The sequence below is a fragment of the Cryptotermes secundus genome, unplaced genomic scaffold (assembly GCF_002891405.2).
Source record: "Cryptotermes secundus unplaced genomic scaffold, Csec_1.0 scaffold29, whole genome shotgun sequence".
NCBI classification, from domain to species: domain Eukaryota; kingdom Metazoa; phylum Arthropoda; class Insecta; order Blattodea; family Kalotermitidae; genus Cryptotermes; species Cryptotermes secundus.
Window position 1 is genome coordinate 44,432 of NW_019719356.1, and position 26,351 is coordinate 70,782.

The window sequence follows — 26,351 nt, forward strand, 5'->3', positions numbered from 1 at the left end:
AAACTTGTTATTCGCTTTTGTAGTGTTACTCCTCTCTATGCTCAACAGGTTTCAGTTTTATATTTCTTCTTGTGTCATCATCATATGTGTGAATGAATATATCTGTTGACATGGACCAGTGCAACATTGAATCACACACCTCAAGGCCAGAGAGAACGGCGCTCCTGTCCACTTCACGTCCACAGTGGTGGCACAGAGTTGTGGTGTTGCTGCTGTGGTCTGCACCCTCACTGTAGAACACACTGTCACTCCCTGGACTAACAGAGCGCAGTGACTCAGCACTCAGTGCTTTGAGACGACTTGACTCGGGACTCATTGCACCCTGAGCCTGCGATCAAAGTAGGAACTCTACAGCGTTTTGTGCAAGGCTTATAACGAATCAGTCATTCAGGTGAATAGCCACTGAGGGTCAACATGTGAAAACAACTGAGTTAAATAATTTTAATGACAGGATTATTAGGGTACATGAATTGGAAAGGGCACAGAAGGAAGTGTTTCACTGTTTTAAACTACTATTCAGGCATATTTCTGGAGGAACCAAGGAAAATAATAAGGTAAATGATCTCAAACCCAAGATTTAAATGTAGGATGTTGTAAATACAAAACAGGAGTATCGCTGAGAAGTCTGGCCAGACATACAGAACAATCATCTAGATGCATGTGGAAAACTCACAAAAAGGATGTGTTAAGAAATGTAAATGTAACATATTAAGTATAAGGAGCATTTAATTCTAGATCCCTCATACACTCAGAAACATTTTCATTCATAGGCGTTACTGCATTTAAAAAGTAGTTTTTATTTTTGGTATTAACATTTGGTGTATTTTTCATTTTTTCAATTGAAAATTTTTTCAAAATCTGTAGGGGGTAAATGCCCGATTTGTTCCACACCCCCCAGAACTTTACAACCCTGAGTATTATGAACTTTGTGGTCAGATTCTCATTGACAAATGACAGTACAGAAATTGAAAAATGCAACACTCATTCAGCTGGATCGTGTACCTTCATTATTGTAACAGCACAACGAATGAAAATTAAGTTTGGTTAGGTTCTTCTTGAGCTCACCTTATTGACTGCTGTTTCACTAGTAGCTGCCATCTGTTTTGGAGAGCCACGTGAACGGTGCTTACTGCGACTGGGTGAGCCACCTGGACTCCTGGAGTAGCGATGTGGACTGAGGTGACTACTGTGTGTTGCATCCTCGTTACCCAGACCAATCATTGGTGCTTGCTGTGTGAGCGGAGATTTGGCTGGGATGGATGAACGGCGTCGTGCCAGAGTGGCAGCTGAGCTCAGTACTTTCTCCTCTCCACTACCGCTGCGACGCCGTAGTCTGAACGCATATAAGGTCCACAATCACATAGCCACAGATGATACGAATGGATTAACAAACAGCACAGCAAATTCAGCATGGCAGATCTGTACACATGTGTAGTAAAAGGTCATGAAAACAAAAAGGTGGTGGAAATATAGCTCCATATATTTTTATCCTCAGCAATGGATAAAGCTGAATAGTTAAAACTTCATGCCCCAGCCACTTTACCTCCGGGAAAGAGCCCCTGGTACCCATTTTATGGAGGCTGGGCAGGTCCCAGATCCAGACTGAACTCTGTAGAGACAAGAAAAATCTCTGCACATGTCAAAACTTGAATACATGTGTAGTTCCTGTGACGCTGTGTAGTCCGGTATGTATTTACCAACACTTTGGATGAACCTCCTTCCTTCATCTTTAGGGCAGAACAGTTAAGCCCTCTGGGAAAAATGTTCAGTGATTTAGGGAAGGGTGGAGGACTGAGGCTAAGAGCAAATCAATAGCAGCAGTGTCAAATGATTCACCTTCATTTTAAAGCAATTTATTTGTTCATATCACAAAATGCAGAGTAATAATTCTAAATAGGTCATCTGAGGCAGAACTATGAAAGGGTTATCCTGTTTCAAGTAATGTATAAACTGTATGGGTCTCTGAAAAGTTGTCTTCTGGTATATAACGCGATGCAGTCCACTGAAAGTCAACCAACGTTTTGGAGGAAAATATGGCCCCCATATTCAGGGTCAAAGAATAAGCTAAGCAAGAAACCAGCATGAAAGCAGATGGCAAGTGGACGAATTATACATAACCAAAGGTTTTCACTGAATAGGATTCTCACAGCAGTTGTTATGAAGATTTCTGTCTTCTGGAATACAAGACTGTGTAGTCTGTTGCAAGCCAATAGGCGTTTTGGATGAACAGACTCTGCTTGTCTCAGAAACGTCGGCTAACTCTTAGGGGACTACATGGTGTTATATCCCTGAAGACAGAGCTCTTCATAACAACCATGGTGACAACTCAAATCCTGTATGGGTCCCTGTAAGTTCTCCAGATGAACCCTGAAATTTACTCACCTCTGCTGGGTAGTGGTGGGACTACGTCCACCGCCTGGGGCAGCTTTCCTGCGTGGAGAGTCTCTCACACGCCTGTGTCTTCGAGGTGACTGCTGCTGCTGTGTGGGTGTGGTGTTGCCTGCCTCTGATGCACGCCTGCCACTGCCTCCACCACAGCTTGAGTCATCTGATGTGCCTCCTCCACCATCTGCAGCAGCTGCAGGTGTTCCTGTCCCATTACCCAGCAAAGTACCATCCTCTGGGGTGTGTACCGGTGTTGTGGTCCTCTGCAGTGTGCCCCAGTCTTCAGCCCGGAACCCCTCGTGCATGGCTGGGCTTCGTACCATCCCTGGTGTAATCACCTCCTTATCGCTCTTGTCCCGGTGCACCTTCTTGGTACTGGGCTATGAAGTGCAACAAGGAATTATACTATTCAGCTGGGTCTTTGTTTGTGTGAGGTTTGGGGATTTCATGGTGTGTGGCACCATGTAGTTTGGTAGACAAGTAACCATCTACTCGTACAATACTACATGATGCAACATTCAAGAAGAGAGTAATCTTGTTTCTGTTCCTTACGCTTAATTTGGCTAACCTGGGTGACCCTACCAAAAACTTCAGTTACTACCTGCTGAGCTTGGAATTATAAATAAGAATAGCAATCTATTTAGTTCATGACTCACATGTTAGTGAGATGCGGAAATGAAAAACAAAAATTAATTTATATTTTGCATTTAGTGCTGTGGGTTCATTAAATAAAAATGAATGTGATAAGCAATTCATATTCATCTGACTTTTCAGGTGTTTATGGCTAAACTGAGTGACTGTTAAGTCTTTCAGATTTTAACATTGGGATATCTTATTAAAGGGGGAAGACTTCAGTTATTTCATGGGCACATACTATTTTTTCCTTCAGTGTGCAAGTGAAGGAGTATAAGGAGTATATTCAAATTTATGTTGAATACGTGGTATTACAATGCAAAAGATTTTAAGTTTCAATTACAACCACTCACATTAATATTATTCCCGTATTTACTGAAACTCCTTTGCAGTCTTCTTCAAAAGGGAATTATTGGACTTTTTATTCTGTTACTACTGGAAAAAATTAAGGACATGGGATTTTGTAAGAAAACACTTTTCTTATTAGACTATTCAAGCCCAAAATTCACCTACATATTATTTAGACATTCAATAATTACCTCACAAAAAACATTTCAGGACCAGTTACAATTATTCAGGCACATAATCACTGTTTATCCTAAGAATCATATGAAACTTATAAATACATTCTGTCGGCAAAATAAATAATTTCTTAGGAGCAGTGTCTTACTCCATTTTGAAATAACTGTTCTTTAAAGGTTTAGTGCACACACATATCTGAACTAGGTTCCTATTTCAAATACTTATTAGGGATAAATATTTATGGCATTTATATCTCATTTATGGTGAAAATTTCTCAGTGAAAATTTAAACAAATGTCTTAGATATGCATTTTGGTTAACCTGGATATTTCCTGTCATTGCTGTGGCAGCAGATGGAGTTCGTCTGTGATGGTGGACAGGACTTCGACTCCTGGATTTAGTTCTTCTACCAGTGGTAGAACGTTCCTTGTCCTTGCCCTCATTTCCTGGGGGTGTAGTTTTCTTCTCACTCATCCTCTTCAGTTCTTCCTTGCTGGAGTGTTCGCTTTTATTTGATGATCGCCTATTAGAGCCCTCTGCTTCTTTGTGTTTCCCTATGGCACAGAATAATTTCTTGCTTTGTATATGAATGTTTGTTAAGCAGCCTATAGTTACACAATTTATACAAGCCACATGAGCAGTAGGGGGCACGCTATAGCGTAGTTGGTTGAAGCACTATGCTACGAGCAGGAAGGTCATGGATTTGATTCCCGATGAGGTCATTGGATATTTCAATTGACCTAATCCTTCCAGCCAAACTATGGCTCTGAAGTTTAATGAACCTCTAACAGAAATGAGTACCAGGAATCTTCCTGGAGTTACAGGCTGGCAAGCGCATTAAGGCTGACAACCTCACCGCCATCTGTGAGCCAACTTTCTAGAAAATGTGGGAGTCTCAACATCTCATAACCCTATGGGCCTCAACAGCCTGTTGCAGGGATAACTTTACCTGTTACTACAGTGTGCGTGGTTGGCAGATTCTCTGCATTAAGGAAATAATTATTGCTCGATTTTTTTTCACAGGTTATCCTGACCTTGGAACCACTTCTTATGACTGAGGGTTCTCGCGGTTTTCCCTCACCCCATTTTTGCAATAAGTCCAAGGCTGTGCCATAGCCCAGGCAGTCAGTTGCCGGCTTCCCATAGTGACAGCCCAGGTTTGATCCCAGGTCACATCACACGGGAATTGTGATGGATAATGTGGCAGGAAGCAGGTATTCTCTGAGTACTTCGGTTTCTCCTGCCAATTGTCATTCCACCAACTGCTCCACATTCATCATCATACATCATTTGGGTCTAGTACAATAAGCCAAACAGTGGACTCAGTCTCACTTCACCCCAAGAAACTGAACTAACTAATCTTTGTCTATAAAGTTCCGAGACTGATTTAATATCTCGGCTTAGGTAAATGGTGGTAATTCTGGGTAAAGGTGTTCTAAATATGGGACATTTTATGGTTCGCCTGTGATATTGACATTAGTTCGCTTGACCTCCGCTAGGTGACAGGGCACAGAGGAAAACCCATGTCAATTGTTAGTTGTGGATTTGTGCTCTGAGAAGAATGAACATTCAATTTGAACAGCGAGTGAACATAAAATTTTGTGTGAAGATGAGCAAGACAGCCACAAAAACATTGCAGCTTCTGCATGATGCCTACGGCGATGAAGTCTTATCTCCAGTGCCAGTGTTTGGTTGGCAAAACCAATTTGTGTCAGGCAGGATGTCGGTGTTTCAACATCCCCTGTACTCCCCTGACCTTTCTCCATGCGATATTTTTCTGTTTCTATGCCTGAGAAAACGTTAAAAGGATGGTGACACAAGAATATAGAGGCAAATCAAGTGACTGCGACAATGGAGCTCACAGCCATTCTGAAAGAAGCATTCACCAGCGGCTTTCAGGACTTGCTGAAACTCTGGCAACAGTGTGTTGACTGCGGAGGACTACTTTGAAAGGGGCAGGAACCATTAGTTAATAAGATGAATTTTGTATTCTTTACAGACTCAGTCTCGGAACTTTATAGACAAAGTTTGTACTATAAGACCAATCCCTTGCACAAAAAGCTATTTATATCCATGGTAGAACTGAAAAACATGATACATGAATTGAGTGATGGATCACCGTAGTCTTATATAGTAACGGGAGAGACATTTCTTTACCTGCAGGAGATGTAGATTCAGTGCCTTCCTGCTCTATCATTGGGGAGAAGTCTAGCTTGAAGCCTTTCTTACGGCGCCGCTTCTCCTCTTCTGTCCACTCCCTCCTCTCGCCTGATGGAACTCTACCCCCTGCTGATCCATAGCCTTCCTCTTCATCAGGTGGTGATTCATAATACCCAGAACTGGAATAGTGGGCACTACGTTCCTCGTCGTCTGACCCAGAGGCTGCTGCTCCTGAAGCCGCCTTCATTGGCTTCTGCACAGGTGAACGTGGAGGTGATGTCGCTTCCTTGTCCTCTGCTTCATCACCACTTCCCTCCACGCTGTAACTATACATAAAATATTCGAACTCTTGTTATGAACTATCGTAATGGCACACTATCATTCTTGAAAAGGTGATAGTTGCAAAGCTGAGAAAGAATTTCCTTGTCTTTTATGGAACCCATAGGATCATTCTATCATGATCGAGTTGAAAAGGGAATATGAAACATTGTAGTCTGGTAGGAGTTCACTGATGTTTCAGAGGAACATACTGCCTCCATCTTCATGGTCAAAGAATAAACTAAGCAATCAGCAAAAAGCAGGGGGCAATCACATGTTGTTCTTGCTTTTTGCTTCCCGTTGATTACTCGCATATAAAACTTTTCATATGTAATTTTCTCCATTCCCCTGTTAGCTCTTTGTTACATACAAGTTGAATAACTTTGAGGTGATAACAGCAAATGGAATGCCACAGCTGAGTCAGCAGCACTTCCGCTGCATATTTGGGAGATCCTGGCTTCAAATCCTTGCTCAGACAAAGGCGATACTGACTCAGGACTGTCATGGTTTCCCTAATCCTTTCAGGCCCAAATTATACGACAAGTGCTTCATTCCACATCATTTCCAATTCATTATTCACTGACAATCCTATAATTCTCTTGTTATAAAAATAATTAAATGATCCATAAATGAAATATGTTAACAAAAACAAATGCTGTACAACTTAGCTCATCAAAGTATGTAAGCCAAAAGTCTAGTTGCTATATCACAGTTAAGATTAATGATAGAAATTGAACATGAAAAATAAAAGACTTGAGAAATATATTAATATCAATCAGTGATTATACAATAAGCATTGTCTTCACATAACTCTCAAATTATGTTGAAAGGTATCACTGAACATTTTCTATGCAAATCCCGTAGTGTTTATGAGGGAGCAATAGATGATAGAATTGTACTCTGACTTCTTGATAAATATTCAGGGACATCACTTGAGCGTGAGTTTGAATAAATGTATTTAAAGTAACACATTATCAGGATATCTCAACAACAACAAATGTAAAGTTATTTCTGTGCTTAACTAATTAAGTACTATGCCATGAGGATGTATTCTTAACCTCAGCACTAGCTGGGAGTGAGTGGTCAGCTTCACTAGCTGGCCACCTCACCCCATGGGAAAGAGCCCCCGATACCCATTGGACGGGAGGCTGGGTGGACCCCAAAACTGGTCTGGATGTAGAGAGGAAAAAAAATCTTGCCCCTATCAGGACTCGAACTCTGACCCCTCTGCTGTCCAACCCATAATCAGTCACTATACTGACTGTGCTCTCCCTGCTCTCCAACAACAACAACAGCAACAACAACATATTTATTGTCACCTGCCAGAACTGCTACTGGTGTCTCCACTGGGCGATGTGGCCCCATCCTTGTACCCTGGTGATGCCCTCAACTGCTGTTGGGCTGCTGTCATGTCCACACTGACACGTGGGGTAGTACTGGTTTGGTTATCCTCGCTCTCAACTTGTGGTGTAGTAGGCAGATCGCTTTCTTCTTGGATGGGAGGTGGAGAACATGAAACCTGCATCACAAAATATCAGATTCAAGAAAATCTGATACTGAGACCATTTTTAAGTTCTAAATGAAGTAACAGGAGGAGACAGAAGATCTGCAAAATATGTGCTGTATATTCTGGCATACAGGATTACCCTTTAAGCTTAAAAGCTTTAAGCTTAAGCCCCCAAAATAGGTATCATATTATCCACTTGGGTACATTGATGTTTGTGTGCTTCTTTCATAATAATTTTTGCAATCAATTTTTTCCATGCATAAGTAAATTGGACGTATGGCTTTAGAAACAAGAAATTTTATTCTGAGTATTGAGAGAATCTGGGGAAAAATGTTCTGAGAAAAGAAAAGTTTGGATCAAGAGGCAGTGAACATGAAATTTTGATAATCATTTAGCAAACTAGACTACAAGACAATATTCTTGATATCACTTTGAGGCCCTCAATTCTCACAGCACTGTTGTCTCTCATTCACTTACTATGACAACCACACAATCAAACCCAATTCTTCCTTAGGTTAGTTGATGACACTCTTTAAATTATGGAGATTTTATAGTATCGAATACAATAAAAGAATGGTCATGAATGGTCAAAACATAAGAGTTTGAAATGAAATAATTTTGGCCTTGTTTAAGATACTATCAAGTCATTTTTCTGGAGAAATATAGAAAAACCACAAAAAATACATGTACAGATAGTTGATAATCTATCAAAGCTGTGAACTGAGCAGCTCCTGAATTCATGACTATCTTCTGCAGATTTTCTTCAGTATAAATAATTTCTATACTTGATTTCTGAAGACTGTTGGTTTCCATGTTTTCAGAATAGTTCTACTGAGGGGAGCAGCAGAGTAAGTTGTCTATTAAATCCTATTCAGCTGAAGGTGGAAATAGAATATATGTATATATCTGAACCATAGTAGTCCTAATAATCTTTGATCATAGAGAAATGAAAATGAATAGCTTTGAACAAGAGTGCTGTACTGTTATATCCATCACCTTAGTTCACTGACATGTTACTTAATTCTAGATTTTTCAAATTATTTTTATTATTTAGAATGTGGATTTTACTTGACCGTTTGAATTACAAAATATTGCAAATGTTATGTGCTGGAAGAGGACTATCCACAAGATGTGGAAAGTCCTGGGGTCATCTCATAATAGTCACCATTGTAAGAATAAATCACTAAACATCATCATACATTAAGATAAAAAACTTTGTAACCTGTATCAGATCCTCAGTCATTTCCCTTGTAAAACTGTAGATGGAAGAGGCACTCTCAAAGGAACTACCATCCCCAGCACCAATGCTTCCTCCAGTACCACCAACAGCTGGGGCACCCACAGCATGAGGCAGACTGCGCCGGGAACTTGTGTCTGTCCCAGAATTATTCGTATCATTGGCAGTGACATAGTCTTCTGTAGTGCAGGTAGAGGTCTCTGATAGGTCTGTTCCCGTCTTGCCACCTGAGTCGGTTCGAGCTAGCATCAGGAGGTCAGGTACTGATGGTCCAAAACCTGTACCAATATTCACCATTTCATTGCTGTTCCCAAGAGTGCTTTTACTCCCCATCTCTAAGCAATTATGTCAGTATTAGATAAGTATTTACAACTCCTTTATTACAACCGTCACAACACAACTAATATCAAGAACAATATCAGAGCAACGACTGACTCGATAATGTAAAACATCAATCGAAGAATTTTATTCTTGTTATATACTATAACTTTTGTTTCATATAATCTAATTTATTGTATTTTTATGTCAAGTATTTTATATAATTAATAATATTGAATCCAATTTTACTAGTACTGCGGTTCAGTGGTGTATATACTGTTAACCATGTATTTGTCTGATGATGGCTATTAATAGCCGAAACATGTAGCAGAGCCAAAACTAGGCACTGATCTTGATATTAGTTGTGTTGTGACGGTTGTAATAAAGAAGTTGTATATTATAACACAACAGGATGCATAAAATGGGGAAAAAAAAATAAAATAAAAAAGATTAGTATTTGTTTTACTTATTTATTTTTTATTTAAAGATGTTCTCAGGAGCTCAGATTATAAGCTGTGGAATAATACAATTATTAACGAAATGGGAAAGATGTGGGAGGAAGTCACTATGGCATAATTTAAGGTATTCTTCCAGCATTTGCCTGAGGTGTTATGGGAAAACCATAATGAACCTCAAAATCTGCCACAAACTGAGAGGGTGGAAATTAAATAAGCCATAATTTATTCATGTCTCACAACACTGCTATTAAAATAAGTGCCAGGGTAAGGCCCCATCACCCATAAATGCATCAGGTGCCTGCTCTGACTTCACTACAGACCTGGTCTCTACGTTCAGTCTAAACCTTCCGAAGGAACATACAGTTCATAAGATGTTTTTGTAACTTCTTATTCATTTCTTAGACCAAATATTAGTATATATAAAATATTATGGTCTTCTAGGATGTTATACCGTGTTATCTGGTAGATAGGTACCAACATTTGACAGGAACTTCAGAACCTATCTTCTAGACTCTGTGCTGTCATACACCAGAATGATTTCCATTATAAGAAGCCCAGAATCTAGTATATAAAATAATTCTTACCACGTGTTGTTCCCTCTGATGACTCAAGTGATGATGATTGTTGCTGTGTTGAATCGTGTCCAGAGTCTGGAGTTCGTGCACCTGGTATGGGACTCTTTCTACTTCTCAGTTCTCTTCGCGGTCGGCTGGGGCTGGTAGAGAGAACACTCTCTCGTGGACATGGTGACAGAGGAACCCCGTGGTCTAGCCTTGAAACAAACATTAAATAATGTAAAGAGCTACACTTTCTGGTGTATAACACTGTGTAGTCTGTTGGAAGTTAACCAACATTTTGGAGGAACACATTCATATTCGGAGTTGAATGGTAAGTCAAGCAAGAAATGAGCTTGAAGCTGGAAGCGCAGAGCTCTAAACAACTGCAATGGTTATTTGAGACATATGATATACAGAAAAGTCTACCTTTCAGGAGAGGGTGAAGGCCGTCTTCTGATGCCCATGACATTCTCCTGCATCTGTGGCACTTCCTGGTTGGGTGTTGGCACTGCTGATGGACTCGGTTTGAGGGATGCCATGGATTCGATGCATATTCTGGGAGAAGAAGGGGCCTGTGGGACCTGAAACAGTAAATGAGGTTCAATAACTTCCTCCTAAACAACTCCATGTAGCCAAGTCCTTCTTGAGAAGCTGCCAGTTGCTCAGCTACTCAAGAAATTCCTGATAATTTTTGGAACCCAGAGGTTCAATACTGTGTTCGCAAGAGACTGTTACTGGCCTCTATCCTGAGCCAGATCAATCTAGTCCATATAATCCCATCTTATTTCTCTAAGAACCATTTTTATTTTATTCTCCCATCTATATCTAAGTATAAGTGGCTTCTGTAGTCTAGAGGTAACGTTCCCACCTCATGACTCGTGGTACGCGGGTTCAAATACCCGGAGGAGGTCATCAAATTTTTAAGGGCGGAAAAATTCAGGGAACAAGTCCTCTGGGAGGGACTTTAAGCTGTGTGTCCCGTGTCGTAACTTTACGGCACGTAAAAGAACCTCATATCCCCAAAAGGGATCACTGAGCCAAATTCCAGGACGTTTCCCGCCCAACAATAGTCTCTAAGGCCTCTGAAAGATGGGGGAATCATTATAGACACCGCTAAGCAAGTGGCCGAACTCGCTTGTTTGGCGGGACTGATGGTACACACCATTTATCGGTAGGGTAAAGAGACTGGTAGAATATCATAGAGGGAAGCACAATAGATGAAACTGGTCGCGGTGCATGGGGAAACCCACCGTCTCTAAATAACTAACTAACTATATCTAAGTATTCCTAGCGGTCTCTTTTCATGTAGCTTCCCACCAAAACCCTCTATTTGTTTCTCTTCTCTCCTATACATGCTATATGCTGTGTGATTCCCTGCCTCCTGGACTTCATCATTCTAATTATACCTGGGGAAGAGTACAAGTTATGAAGTTCCTTATTATACAGTTTTCTCCAAGCTCCTAATTTGTCATCCCTCTTGGATTCAAATATTCTTCTCTGCAATGTGTCCTCATGAACTCTTAGTCTATGTTCTTCCTTTAACATCAGCAACCAAATTTCACACCCATACAAAACTATAAGCAATGTTAATTTTTTTTTATTATATGCATCCTCTTGTGTATATATGATATTAAGGTTTTTGGTGCCGTCTTGTAGTTTGCATGATACTTAAAGAAAAGCATCTGAATGCACAGAATTCTTATAATGTGCTTTCATTTTCTAATTGTTGAAAATGAATGACACTGAAAATGGCCAATATTACAAATTTCTCTACAACACAACTGTACACTTAATTCCATGTTGGTGACTGGATTCTTTGATTGTTGATTGTTATAGATTTCTCTTTCCCTTATCTGTAAGTGTTACATAGGGTGATCACTTCCTCCCAGTTCATCATTCAAATTTCTCACTTGATGCCATATAAGCATACACAACTAATACAGCATCATTATATAATTTGAGAAAGGCATAATCAATAAAATATTCAGGCAAATTCTGAGATTCTCACATCAGTGATTATGAAGAATACTGTCTTCTGGGATATGAGGCAGTGTAGTCTGGTAGAACTACTGGACACCACTGTGTCACATTCTGTGAATACCAATAATGTAAGATTTGAGGCTTTCAGACTATGAAGAAAGCAGTCTTCTGGGATTTGGCACCGTGTATATGTGGTGTTAACCGACGTTTTGGAGGAACGTATCGCCTCCATCCTCCAGTCTGCTTTTACCGGTTCTTACGGTCTCTTCGCTTGCGGACTTCTTATATTTTTCCTTCTACCCTGAAGATGGAGATGATACGTTCTTCCGAAACGTCGGTTAACACCACATATACACGGTGCCAAATCCCAGAAGACTGCTTTCTTCAATACCAATAATGTTTGAAACATTTAGTAATTGTACAGTGTCCATGCCTGAGCATCAAACTCTGCTCCTAGTTCCTCATCCAAAGCCTCAGTGTCCATGGAGCTGCGTTGCTGGTGCTGTAGAAGAAGGAGCTGTTTGCGTCTTGATGATGGTGTCAGGGCCAGAAGGGCGCCAGACCCTGCAGCTGACAGAGAACTGAGTTCTGTCCCACTCAAGGTATTTATGTCAGCATCAGCTACTTGGAGTACCTGCATGAGATGATAATATTTTGAACACATCATAATAACCACGCGTTACTCTTCATGCACATATCTGTGGTATTATTGAAAGAAAAGAACAACCAAGACAGAAATCAGTCAAAATTACGGTAAGTTTATCAGAGAATTTTCCTTACTAGAAGGACAAAATTGAAATCAGGTTATATCCACAAACATAGTGACACAATGAAACACTGAGTTAAATATGTTACTTCATAAACTTCTAAAGTTGTTACTTCTCCAGAAAATTGATGTTTAGTGATGTAACCTTCCTTTCTGTAACATTAGAGAAACGAACATTTTTCAAGAAATGATATACTTTCTAGGTTAAGTTACTTTTGAAATCAAAACCACTACTGTTGTTTTGTTATTCTCTAGATTATGTGGAAAAGAATGACCATCTACCTCTGGAATTTACATTCTTTGGAAAAGTGTGAAAATTCGAATGTTCAAGGAACATAGATCATGTACATATATGATGTATTAGAATCACCATGAAGACATAGTTAGAATTGGGAATGAGCTTCAAGTGTTGTGTTTTCTGGAATATAACATTGCGTCCTCCATTGACAGCCAGCCAGCTCCTTGGTTATAAATCCCAGAATATAGAACTCTTCATAGGCATTGCTGTGAGAATCTGAAATCCTACATGGAAATGGGTTTGATTTGGGTTGGCCAAGGAGACAATAAGAGATGGGCATGACTGTATTTGGGGCTGGTCATGAAAAATTAGTAAACAAAGAAAATTAAATATAGGAATGCTTCACAATGTGTCCTCTTAACTTAATATTGTGGCATATTTGTTCAAAGCAAGAACTGTGGAGCCAGAAGAAAGGCCCATTGCTAGGGAACAGCACAGTAGCATCATGTGACTCAGCATTTTCCATGCAATCTGCGCCTAGGCTTCATAATGAGTCAAGAATGAGTTGTGAGTTAGAAACCCATGTGGAGGCGAGGTCGAATAACTCCACCGTGACCCTGCAAGTCGTAGGAGGCGACAAAAAGGGAAGTCTCAAATCTTAGACAGTAAAATATGATTGCGAGTCTCAAGGGACTCGGACCCGAGAAAGACTGCGCTGGCAAGGGCCAACAGCATATACAAAAGACAGACCTGTCCTCTCGTCAGAGAGGGTGCCCTACAAAAGCAAGACCATAACTGTCAAACAGTAATAAATATCTGGTCATGAGCCCCACATAGGACTTGACACCAAGACCTACTGACTGACTGACTGTCAGTCGCAATGTGACTTTGACTTTGTGAGTTAAGAGATTACATAAGGATTATGACTGTGCAAGGGTTCAGTCCCCCGCCCACACAAAAAAAGATAAAACTCTAGTCTTGAGCCTCTAGGGGCTTGGTTCCAAGATGAACTAACTGACAGTAAACTGCCAGTATTAAAGTAACTCTGACGCTGACTGTATGTTAGTTTGGCTCAGAAGCCAGTTGAAAATTGACAGCTGAAGTTGGAGGTTGGCAGCTGGAAGTCAGTCCAGCCCGTGAGCTAGTAGCTGAAGGAAGTACCAACATGAAGATAGAGGTCAGAGCATGAGGTTGGCATGAGATGATAGCCACCCTGCAAGGATGTGAGCCCAGAGCAGGGGAACATCTTCTGTTGGAATCTGCTACCAAGCATCATGACTGAGGACACTAGTCTGTATGTGACAGCAATCTGTAAAGTGTAGTCATGACCTGTAAAAGCGTCCAACAAATCCAGTCATCATCATCACTCAAACACATGACAATATTGTTAGAGTGAAGCAATCAGAAGGACAAAATGAGTGCAACATATAGGAAAGCAAGAAAACATTATAAGAAATTATTCACTGTTCTGACTCAGAAGAATAGTTGTTCATACTGTATTGAAGGTATTAAAGTAAATGGTAATACGTAAGATTTGAGGACGGTAATACCTGGAATATATACCATTAGGATAAACATTATTGATGTTGTGCGTAGCTCATGGATGCACGTAGTATGGCTGATACTGAAAGGGAAAATTTCTGAAATTCTAAATGTACAAAATGGATACTTCTGCAACAACTGGCTGAATTCGTCATATCTGTTTGCTATCACAAAGAAACACAATCCACAGGCAGCTAAGAAATAATGTAATTATATTTAAACAGAAATACCTGACTTTATGCATTATTTTCTAGTGTCTTCAAAGAGTTACCTTCATTTTTTATAGTAATTGATGTCTTAATTTGACTTAAGTTATACAGAGTTTAGTTCAAGTCTCAATTTATATTTTCTTATATTAATACAATTATTAATAAATATTATCATTATGATTATTGTCATTATTTCTGTTACTGTTATTGTTGTTGTTGTCGTTATTCTATTCAAATTCACCACTGTCATTAATCATCATTATTTATTTCCTTGTCTCAGCAGTTACCATTTTGGTTTATATCTCCAGACTTCTAGTTCTTGATTGCTTCTTGTGTTATTTAACAATGCTTTTTCAAGTTCCTAATTTATACAAAGTTGAAGGTAGGGCATGTGAGATTTGAGGTTCTCAGAGTGGTGAAGATGAAGTTACTGTCCCTGAGATGTGAAGCCATGCATTCTGATTGACAAATACAAATGTTCAGCATGAGCCTGCTTTTTCCATCTTCTGTCCTGAAGTGGGAAGCAGTAGATTCTTCCAAAACCTTGGTACATTTCTACTGGGTACACGACACACTGTCCCAGAAGACATGATTTTTTAAATGTTAGAATAGTTTGTAAATAACAAACTGGAGAGAAGGAAAGAAGCAGTTGTGATTTATCCAAAGGCTAAGGAAGAACATGAAAAATTTCAACCAGGATAAATTAACCTTTTCAGGTGTACATTTTATACATTCCTAATACAAGTGAGAGACGACATAGAACATCTGTATGAAGTGAGACAGTTGTTTTCTGAGATATGAAGCCATGTAGTATGGCAGACAGGTACCAATCTTTTAGCAGAATCAACTTCCTCCTTCTTCAGGGCAGAAGAGCAAGGTTCATATGGAAAAGAATGGTACAGACATAGGGAATATGAGGTTTAGAACCAGTGTTACTAGGAAACCAAAATGACCAAGAGGAATGAATATAAAGAATACTGGCCATCTCAAGGTCAGAGTGAACAGGAAATGGCTCTGATTAAATTGACAGACAGAAGGAAATCAGTAGAAATAGGGTGTGTAACCAGTGGTCCTTTAAAGGGCTGTCTTTCAAGAGAAATTTGATAGTAGAAAAGACTGAGCACCAACAGGGGCTGATACAGGAGGAAGAGTAGAGGGAAAATGAAGAACTGTCTACAGACTCCACAGTGGCATTACATAATATGTGACAATAATCTTCACAGTCAATACTGTGAGAGCCTCAAACCTCACAACTATGTGAAGATTTTTGTAAGGAAAATACTTATCATGATAATACTTATTATCATGAAAATTATCATGAAAATACTTATTAAGATAATTAAATAATATCATAATCACATTATGAGTTAACTCTTTTCTATATTTACCACATGTGTCACCTAGTTACTAACTTTTGTACAGTTTTAGGGATAAACACTATCAAAAAATAACTTAAAGAAGTAGGATGAGAGGTTTAAACTGGATTCATCTGGCTTGGGTTAGGGACTAGTAGTGAGATATTGTGCTCGTGGTAATGAATCTTTGAGTTCTATACAATTCTGGCAACTTCTTGAGTAACTCAGCAGCTATGAACTTTTCAAGAACTCTTCTATTGATTAATTACATAGATAGTTCTTGTATATTGAACTTATAACATGAGTTGGTTGGTATGAGATAAATCATCCAGAATTAGAGCGTGGAAGTGTGAGTTGTGTATCATGTAATTTCTTCAAAATGGCTTCAGCTCACCGTGGCCTGTGACTCATTCCAGATTCCATCGCTATGATCACGCAAGTCATTTGCTAGAGAGTCGCTTGAGGCAAAAAGAGAGGATGGCTGTGTCAATGGTGTTGTAGGTGGCAGCAGCTCTGCATCCTTGTCTGTTTTGTCCTGCATCTGAGGACTCACTTCCTCCTGAATCTTCTTCTGGAAACATTACACAATATGTGGAGTACAGCACAACCAACACCTGGTAGTGTATGCCTGTATCAATATTTGTCTGAGAGGAGGAGGGAGGAAAGTAGAAGGGAATTGGATGACCCATAGAAATGACTAGAGAAATGGTAACATAACTCCCTATGTTCCTTTTTTCTCTTTTCTTAAATTATCATTACCTGAGATTCATTGGAATACTGCTTTGTTATAAATTATGCAAAATGGTGAAGTAATTTGTGACCTTATGATATAAACTATCAAACAAAAATAATTTAGACAACAAGCTATAGATGAAACATTACACTGATGATGAATATTTTTTATTGCATTGCTGTGATTAATCAGGCTGAACTGCAGATCCTATAACTGGATCACAAGAGACCTGGACATTCTCAGGTACTGTAATATGTTTGTGAACATCAATTAAGAGTTCTTTATTACTCTATACTGCTTAATACAATTTCCACATTTTTATGTTCTAAGCCATGTTTTTAGATAAATGGAGATTTAATAATATTTTTATAAATTGTTTGCTTACAGTGGATTAAGTGAATCTATGCTTCATCTCTGAAACTATCTGGAAAATTCTAGTGAAATACATACTGTGCCCATACTAAAAATTCATGAGAAAATTGAAATTTGGCATGTGTTAATTAATTATAATCCCCAGTTCACACGATGTTCAAACATTTCATCAAAATTAAAAAAAAAACAGTTTGCTCATTATAGAAAATTGAAGCACAAGATCATGATGTATAAATGTCATTATGCTTTACAACTCTGATTTGAAAAATTCTTAGGTAAATGTATATTTAAACCTACAAATGCTAATATGGTTTTGAAAGTCCATGATGATGGTATATTACTAGAACTACTGACTTTCTGGACATATAAATCAACATATTTTTATTTAAAATTATATTCTAGAGACCGGACACTGTCTGCGTGCACAGGTAAAATGCCTACACAGTTGGGCCCAACCAACAGAGCTAGTCCATATCTCTAGACAGCACACAACCAACACAAGAAAAGATACTGGAACCAAACACAACATAAAAATCTACTGAAATTAAGAAAAACACCACTACAAAAGAGCCCCATGTTAAAAATTGTCACTTTCACTAAAATTGCTGTAATTGACAGCATGTGATGATATCTGGTGACATTTTATGTGAATTATTCAATAAAGGAACATGTGTACAGAATCTTTTTTCTATATATGTGAAATTCTGAGGGGCTTCTATATGTTATTTTTTACAAAAGATGAATCTATATGTTATTTATTATGAAAGAAGAAGAGCTCTCACAACCTAAAATGGTGGTTTCCTGCTTTAGGAATTGAAGCTGGCGGTTATAAAGTTAACAAAATATAAGGAACAAAATAACTTCCAACTTTCTGCAAATGCAGAAATCTATTGCATTCTGCAGTAAAAGATTTATATATGCAGTAAACGAGCATGATGGCTACTATGTTATGCAGAATAATGAACAAAGTATTTCGAAAATTTTGTTCTCTACTGCATTATACTTTTGCACCATTTTGACAAATTTGTGATGAAAAGTTGCAAAAATCCTTCTGTTAGCATCACTATCTAAGTTTGAATGTTTGTATATAAAACAACTTGAGAAATAGTCAATAAAATTTAAGACAATAATAAGATATGTAATCCACAAACAGTTTTGTAGAAGAATCTGCTATGAAAAATGGTTGTGTGTATATATATATATATATGTGTGTGTGTGTGTGTGTGTGTGTAAAAAGTGAAAGTAAAGCTATCCCTATAACAGGCTGTGAATGCCCACAGGGTTGTGAGACTTTGAGGCTTCCACATTTCTCTAGATAATCAACCCACAAATGGTGGTAAAATTGTCAGCCTTTTGCGCTGACTGTGCTTTAGCCCCAGGAAGATTCCTGGGACTCCTTTCTGTTAGATGTTGAGTCAATCCCAGGGCCATAGAGTGGCTAGAAGGATTAGGTCAATTTAAAAATTCACCTCATTGGGACTCGAACCCGCGACCTTTTGGATTGTGGCATAGTGCCTCAACCAACTATGCTACCACGTACCCCCTGTTTGTATATATATATAAAATGCAAGTCTGATTGAGGAAAGTATGCCTATCAATTTAAGAAAGAAAGCATTTTAAATCAACATTCCTTACATAAACCTATAACCAAATTTATCTTTCTATTTATTAAATTTTATCATAAACCACTTCTTTCCATTTCAGGGAGTATATTAGGAATTGTAACCCATAGAGGAAACAATGGTTCAAATTAACAATACATGGTAATTCATAAATACACTTTCTTGTTTAATTGAAGAATCTGGGTTCATTGTGTGGTCAAGTCTTGGTATCCTGGATCCAGAGAAATTTAAATTACAGTCTTTATTCTTGATGTAGAAGTCTGATTAATACTACGAGCTTGACGTTTATGTTTCATAATCATTTGTTCACATTATTTATTTAAGTAAAATACTGTACTGTGATCAATAGTAATGGTAGGTATTCTAGAAGTACTTCCTTTATAATAACAATAACAACAATAAAACAATGATGAGGATGACAACAACAACAACAACAACAACAACAACATCAACAAGAACAACAACACGCGAATCACATCTAACCTATATAACACTAAACTATGTAAGCTTCATAGACAGACATTTGAAATCACTAAAATCTCTACAGACCCTACAGAAAAATATGTTGAACACAAATTATATGGAAGTTAGGTCATGCCCTAACTCAGACTTTTAGGCCCTGGCTCCTTACTTCAGAGCCTAGAGTTCAAACCTGAGTGACATCATGTGAGGTTTATGATGGATGAAGAGGCAATGGGGTAGGTTTCTCTTCCAGTTTCTTTTGTTTTCCCCTGTTAATCATTATTCCACCATTTCACCATACTCATCTACCACTGCCCCCTAATGTGGATGGTGATAAATGCTATTGCATAGAAAAACGTACAATACTACAGTATGCCATAATTCATGCCATATACTGACAGAAGGGCTATATTATTTTCATTGAGGTCACCCATTTCGCTCTGGTAGTTTTAACACAGGTACATCAAGTCAATCTAATCAGCTTGTGGTGCAAATAGGGCTGATAACTACACACACAGAAATGAAGTCATAAAATGTTCTCACATATACACAACCTAGTAATGAATGGAAACAAATGAACACTGATTGGTTTGTAGGTTATGTATGCTTTAACATGCACATATGTATTTAGTAGCCATTGCATGTGAGGTTGTCACCATTATGACTATGAAGAGTACAGTCTTGTGAGTTTTAATACCATGCAGTTCAGAAATAGCCTGAAGTTTAAGAGGTGCAGAAAGTCTCCACATATAAGGCCAAAAAGCAAGTCAAGCAAAAAAATGGCAGACGTAAGTTAAAGCTTACTGCCTACTTATGCTGGATTTTTGCTTGGCTTGCTCTTCAGTCTTAAAGATTGAGGTTACGTATTCCTCCAAAATGTTGGGCTCTTCTGAACTACATGCTGTTACAGTCCAGAAGGCTGCACTCTTCATGTTCTTCTCTGATTGTACCCATTCGCCATGAAAGTTCATGGTTAAAAATAAATCACAAATGGGCTAACCTGACATCCAGAAAGTAAGAAACTTTACAATCAGAAAATTAATATACTGCGTTCATATGATTTACAGGTAATTATGAATCATAACAAGAATAATAATTCGAAAACAAGACCAGTTTTATTGGTTTTAGAAATTGATTTTTGACATCAGTGTGAAATAAGGACATCAAAATAATAAACAAATAAACAATAAGCCAGCAAACACTTGGTAATATAGTGAATAGATAGAGAATTAAATTATGATATTAATTATGATGAGATTAAACTGATTTATTTCCCCTGTCTGTTAATGTTACATAACCTTTGCAGTTGATACATTGTTAAATATCCAGCAAAACATGCCCTCTTTCTCAGCTGATTATGATCTTTATAACTACTAAAGTCGGCAAGGCAGTGCTAAATAATGTGCTGAACACCAAGTGTTGAATAGTAACATTCTGCAGTTGATACACTGCCATTACATAATATAGAGATTGTGCCCACTTCCTGAAACTTATAACAGTGTTATAAACTCCAACAGCTGGTACAGCACCACTAAATAATATGCACACTTTTAACTCTTCATTTGATACATTGCTGTTAAATTATCTATGAAATGTTCTTACTGCATGGGACTGATAACAATGCTGCCTAAATTCTCCAGTTAATGCATCACAGTTAAATAATATGATGAACCCCAACAGCTGATTGTAACAGTGCAGTTGATATAATGCCATTAAATAACCTATAGAATAGGCTTATCCCCTTTACTTATGATGACACGAACAACAACAGGAATCTGACTACCTCAGGTGCTGTCTCCTCATGCTCCATGGTGTCCACATCCTCTTCACTGATATCCCCTCGATCATGCAGAATTACGGGTGGGGCCGACCGTGCCTCTGACACTTCATCTTCATCATCCTCCTCGTCAGGGCCAGTGTTGGTAGCGACTGTTGTAGGCCTCTGCTGCTGGAACACCTCCATGTCTGGGTCACTGGCAGTGGATGACACCACAGTGTCTTCCAGTGACATGCTCCTCTTCCGGAACAAGCCATGATAAATGAGGTTCTCATGGAATTCATCGTCCTGATAACAAGTGGTCTGGGTTCAGATCTTGCAGTGCATAAGTTTCAGTGTTTGAGTGTTTCATCCATGCTCATTTTTACAGTTAGGGGCTAGTCTTCAAGTCCACCCTGGCTGTGGTGGGTGTAGGGGCTACTCTTCAGATCCACCTTGGCTGTGGTGAGTGGTAAACCTAAGTTCCTTCGGTGGAAGTCACATCAAACTCTGACTGTACTTGCCTGGCTGTTGTCGTTTTCTATCACAATATAGCTGCATTGCTTCTTGGAATTTATTGGCAACATTTAGTGACAATGGTAAACCAATTAAGGTATTAATTGGTTTTAGATTTTACAAAAGCAAACGGACTTAAGAAGGACAGATCTGGCATTGTACCCCAAGGGACTGAAATATGCCAAGAACTTGACAAGAAAGTAGTCATCAAAAATAGAGCTAAAGATGGAAGCTTGGAAGTATCGTGGCAAAATCTGAATCTATTCGACTGACTATGAATGGAACTCACTATTACACATAAGACCCTATAATTTACTAATTAACCAATAAGGTTAATTAACCAATCTAATTAATTTTCTTGAGTACTGAAATTATATTTGAAGTTCCAGCTGAGATACTCTTTAATTCTTTCTGAACAGTGGGCCGAGACTATAGCTATATAAATGGTCTATTGATACAAATAAATTAAGATTTTTGTGGTTTGTGTATTCAGATACTAATTAATTAATTAATACAAAAACTGTGTAGCTGAAGACATTTGGTGAACACTGGGCTAAGATTCAGGGTACATAACATCACAAATTTCATGGTCTGAGAACTAAATTTTGAGATACAAGTGCTGATAATCTTACCTGCTGATCCTCCACGAGTGGTGGACTGGTTCCTTCAGTTTCCAGATCAGCTGGTGTTGATGAGAAGAGTGAGGCAGACCGCTTTTCAAGGGGCTCCAAATAACCATCATTATCTTCCAAATGGTGAGGGTAGTAAGACCCATAGTCACTGTCTGCTTGAACATCAGCCTCACCATCTGGCCCCTCTGCTCCATTATCTGCCATCAGGTCCATGTCCGTTGTACTGTTATACGTGCTTCCGTGGTGCCGATCTACTAGGATCTCGCCTGCAGAGGAAATTCCCTCTCAGATATAGTGATCTCTTTCCTGGGCAGCTGCATCCCTCTGCTGATATACAAGGTGTGTCAGTAAGAATAGATGGATTTCAATTTTATTGCCCTGTGAAATCCATCCATTCTTTCTGATGCACCCTGTACTAGTACTAAATTTAACTGAAGTTAGTGGATGACAGACAGTAATCATGCAATGAGAGCTACAATAGTAGAGAGTCCTATAGGTTTAACTGTGAGCACTGCTCAGCCTTCTGTTGTGAGTACAATAAGGTGACAAATCATACTGCTTAGCCATTTGGTGCTGAACTTAAGGCAGTGAAATGCACTGTTATTGAATAAATGCAATATAATACAACAATGTAGTAGTAATAACATATTTTTTCTTTTAATGCTAGTGGGGTGGGACTAAGTCCCTTGTATTGCGGCCACTTCTGGCCTATTGTACCAGACCCAGATGATAGGTGAGGGTGATTGTGGAGCACTTGGTGGAATGAAGATTGGCAGGGGAAACTGAAGTACTCGGAGAAAACCTGCCCCAGCGCCACTTTGTCCACCACAAATCCCACTTGACCAGACCTGGGATCAAACCCGGGCTGCCATGGTGGGAAGCCAGTGACTAACCGCTTGAGCTATGGTGTGGCCGTCCATTATCATATTAAAACCATCATTTACAATTAGTACAAAGAATATGTTAAGTATTACATCAATTTTCCGTTGATTGTTCCTGGTATAATTATTGGAATTCATTATTCACAGATGACCCTATCAATCAGTGCTATATAGACTAAGCTACTGATAGCAACAATAAGCAAAAGGTTAATAAATAAATGTACATCAGTATTGAATTTGATGTTCCATGGCATTGACTTTGAAGAATGCGATATTTTGTGTTGTAAAGTCATTTGCCTCAGTAGATTTCTACCAAACTATGTGCTGTTATAACCAAGAAGCTCATACTCTTCATATGTACATCAAGATTTGTTATTTTTCAATTTTTCTTAATTTATGGACCAGACACTATTATTACAAAAGATAAAGCAATTCTGTCCAGTGTGACTGTTGAAGCTTTTACTGCTTCACTTCTTAGCACCCTAACATGTTTCGGTCCCTACAGACCATCATCAGAGGGAACATCAATACTTTTAGAAACTACTATTATATTGGGTATTTTGATTTTTAAAAGAATTGATGTTCCCTCCGATGATGGTCTATAGGGACTGAAACATGTTAGGGTGCTAAGAAGTGAAGTAGTAGAAGCTTCAACATTCACACTGGACGGAATTGCTTTATCTTTTGTAATATTGTTAGTGTGATGGACCAGAAAGAAACAAATCGAAGACACTATTATAGTATCATTGTTGTGAGTATGTGAGCAAGTCCAGGTATGCATCCGTCCATAATCCATATTTTTAAAAGTGGATGCATTTTCACGAAACATCATTCTACTGGATATTACTTCACAATCTCATTTTCTATTAACAAATTCCATGTTTTTAAACTGGAGATGGTAAGATCTAAGATTCTAAATAGAATGGTATAAGGCAATCCTTGAATCCGATTTGTTTTTAACTTCTTTATGAAATTAATTATAAATCAATAGACTACTGTTATTTTCATCATAGTCAGATATAAATAATTATTCCATGGTATTCAAGCATTGTTATTTTTCGCCTAACAGTAGATTAATGTCATTTATCTTAATGGCTTCTCGACCCAGATGAATATTGTTAGTTCCCTCAGATCATTATATCAAAAGACTGAAACTTTAAACTACATTCAGAACTTATTATTCTGTCCCTGTGTTTCAAAGGCTAGAAAATTAAAATGCTATAGCAATAAGACAATCAAAGCAACTGAAGAAAATAAGTATGAACGGATAAGGAAAGATGTAGAAGATACAAGTAGGAACAGAAAATGATGTAATGATTGCTGACAGTATATTGGAAAAATATGGCAAGAATGCAAACATCTAACAAAGAGCAAAACAATGAAAGAGAGGAACAGGTAATAAAGGGGAAAAGAATATTAGGAACAGCCAAAAGGAAAAAAAACCAGAGAGGATAAAGGAATGAAAATCAGTTAGACTTATATATCAAGATGGTTCCTGCAATTTCTGTAATGCAAAGACTAATCTCCAAGGTATGTCTCTCTCTCAGGATGTCAGGGTTCACTCCATGCTGCAACAAATTAAATTCCTACAGAGATTAATGAAAGAGCAAATCTCTCTTGGCATGAAATTAATTCCAAGAATTCTAAATAGTTTCATTTCACGGCACCAGGAATGAATACTACATTTTTACAATGCTTAATTATATCTGTATTAAATGAGAATGAGATTAGATTAAAAATTTTCATCTGCAGAAATCTTACTCGGGTCAGTTTCATTACTACAATATACATGAAACAAAAGACTGAAGAAAATTGTATGTATGTCATTGTTTCTTGTAATAACTAGCAGAATTTTCTGATCACAAACTGTAGTGAAATAAGAGCTAAAACTGCTTAACTCTTTTTTATGACATCTTATTAATGTGCCTACATATTTTGGCTAATTTTTTATTTATCATTATGGCGCCATACATTTGTCATGTTATGAAATAGGATAGATGCCAAACAATGAAACAGTGGTATATAGTATGTGTGTTGATTTTGTAATGGAAGCTAATTATACTCAACTGCTAATAATTAGACCATAAATGGAAAGAAACTGGTGGAGAAACAAATTAAACTACACAAAATGAATCTTATATATGATACAATGAGCTGCAAGACTATGGAATATGATAATTGAGGGTCTCTTAAAACTAGTTTATTCCAATGAGTGAGCACATTGGTGAAGCCATTACACCCTGATGTCCTACAGTCGTATTTTGGGGGTACCAGATTCAAATATTGAATGGGTCACTGGCTATCATGAATGATGTTTCATGACACATCTCAGTTGCTGCAGGCACTTACTGGGATGGCATCTTGAAACAGAACACAGTGACATCTCTCTAGTTCTTATGGAAAGCCATGGTCTAGTGCTTTGTATTTGTGTGGTATCAGTTGGAACTATGGTGGCCTACTGGCAACAGTGTCTGTGATCTTTGTAGTTTTCCTCATTCTCTTGAGGCACCATTTAGTATGGGTGCCTTAAAACAGATGAAACGGTCTTTTTAAAAAGTCTTACTTTTTCCTCAATTTATTTACATCTCATTTTGACACTTTGTAAATTATACATGTGAAAGAGGCTTTTTAAGTAACACAGAAGAAATAATTTTCAGTTTTTCAATAATCCCCAAAATAAAGATTTTGTGAAGAAACCAGGAACACTGGTAATGAAAATGAAAGAAAGTTGAAATGCTGACCATTTTTTCTCTATGTTACCTTCTTTCTGTATGCAAGACAAGTGAATGTACATACCACTTATTACACAATTTAAAACAACGCCCTTATTAAGTGAGAATAAACTTTTATCTGCTAATATATCATAATTTCCTCACACTATGATTACAAAAATTATAAGAACACTTAGAAAGAAATAAGAAAGTGGAAAACGAAAATTCACTGTCTTGGCTCAAAAATCACACTTTGGTAAGGTGGAAACTTTTTGTGTCCAGATTTGGAATCAGCATATCAGAATTAGTGTGAAAACACAGGTTTCTATATTAACATAGCCTTGCTGACTAGTATAGCCTTAATATAAAAATCAATCACTTTCATATAGAGAGTGCATAAAGAGAAGCAAGCAATACTAACTTCGAAGAAAGCAGTCTTCTGGGATTTGGCACCGTGTATATGTGGTGTTAACCGATGTTTC

General features: G+C 38.1%; 1 protein-coding gene across 15 annotated transcripts in view; it reads right to left on the reverse strand.

Moving 5' to 3' along the window:
* LOC111864256 (serine/arginine repetitive matrix protein 2) overlaps positions 1-26,351 on the reverse strand; it is a 389,125-nt gene that overhangs the window by 31,873 nt on the left and 330,901 nt on the right. For 11 of the 15 annotated variants that reach the window (XR_002842763.2, XR_002842762.2, XM_023851362.2 and 8 more), the window contains 13 exons: positions 22,278-22,543; positions 21,157-21,438; positions 16,579-16,755; positions 12,508-12,708; positions 10,521-10,675; positions 10,122-10,309; positions 8,747-9,039; positions 7,337-7,536; positions 5,697-6,025; positions 3,861-4,093; positions 2,383-2,765; positions 1,066-1,333; positions 140-328 (listed from right to left, as the gene is read on the reverse strand). Coding sequence is in view for 13 of the 15 variants with exons in the window: in XM_023851362.2 (XP_023707130.1) it covers positions 140-328; positions 1,066-1,333; positions 2,383-2,765; positions 3,861-4,093; positions 5,697-6,025; positions 7,337-7,536; positions 8,747-9,039; positions 10,122-10,309; positions 10,521-10,675; positions 12,508-12,708; positions 16,579-16,755; positions 21,157-21,438; positions 22,278-22,543 (3,164 nt within the window). In the remaining 2 variants the exon portion in view is untranslated. The remainder of the gene's footprint in view (positions 1-139; positions 329-1,065; positions 1,334-2,382; positions 2,766-3,860; positions 4,094-5,696; positions 6,026-7,336; positions 7,537-8,746; positions 9,040-10,121; positions 10,310-10,520; positions 10,676-12,507; positions 12,709-16,578; positions 16,756-21,156; positions 21,439-22,277; positions 22,544-26,351) is intronic. The other 4 variants (XM_023851406.2, XM_023851444.2, XM_033751429.1 and 1 more) reach the window with 4 other exon arrangements.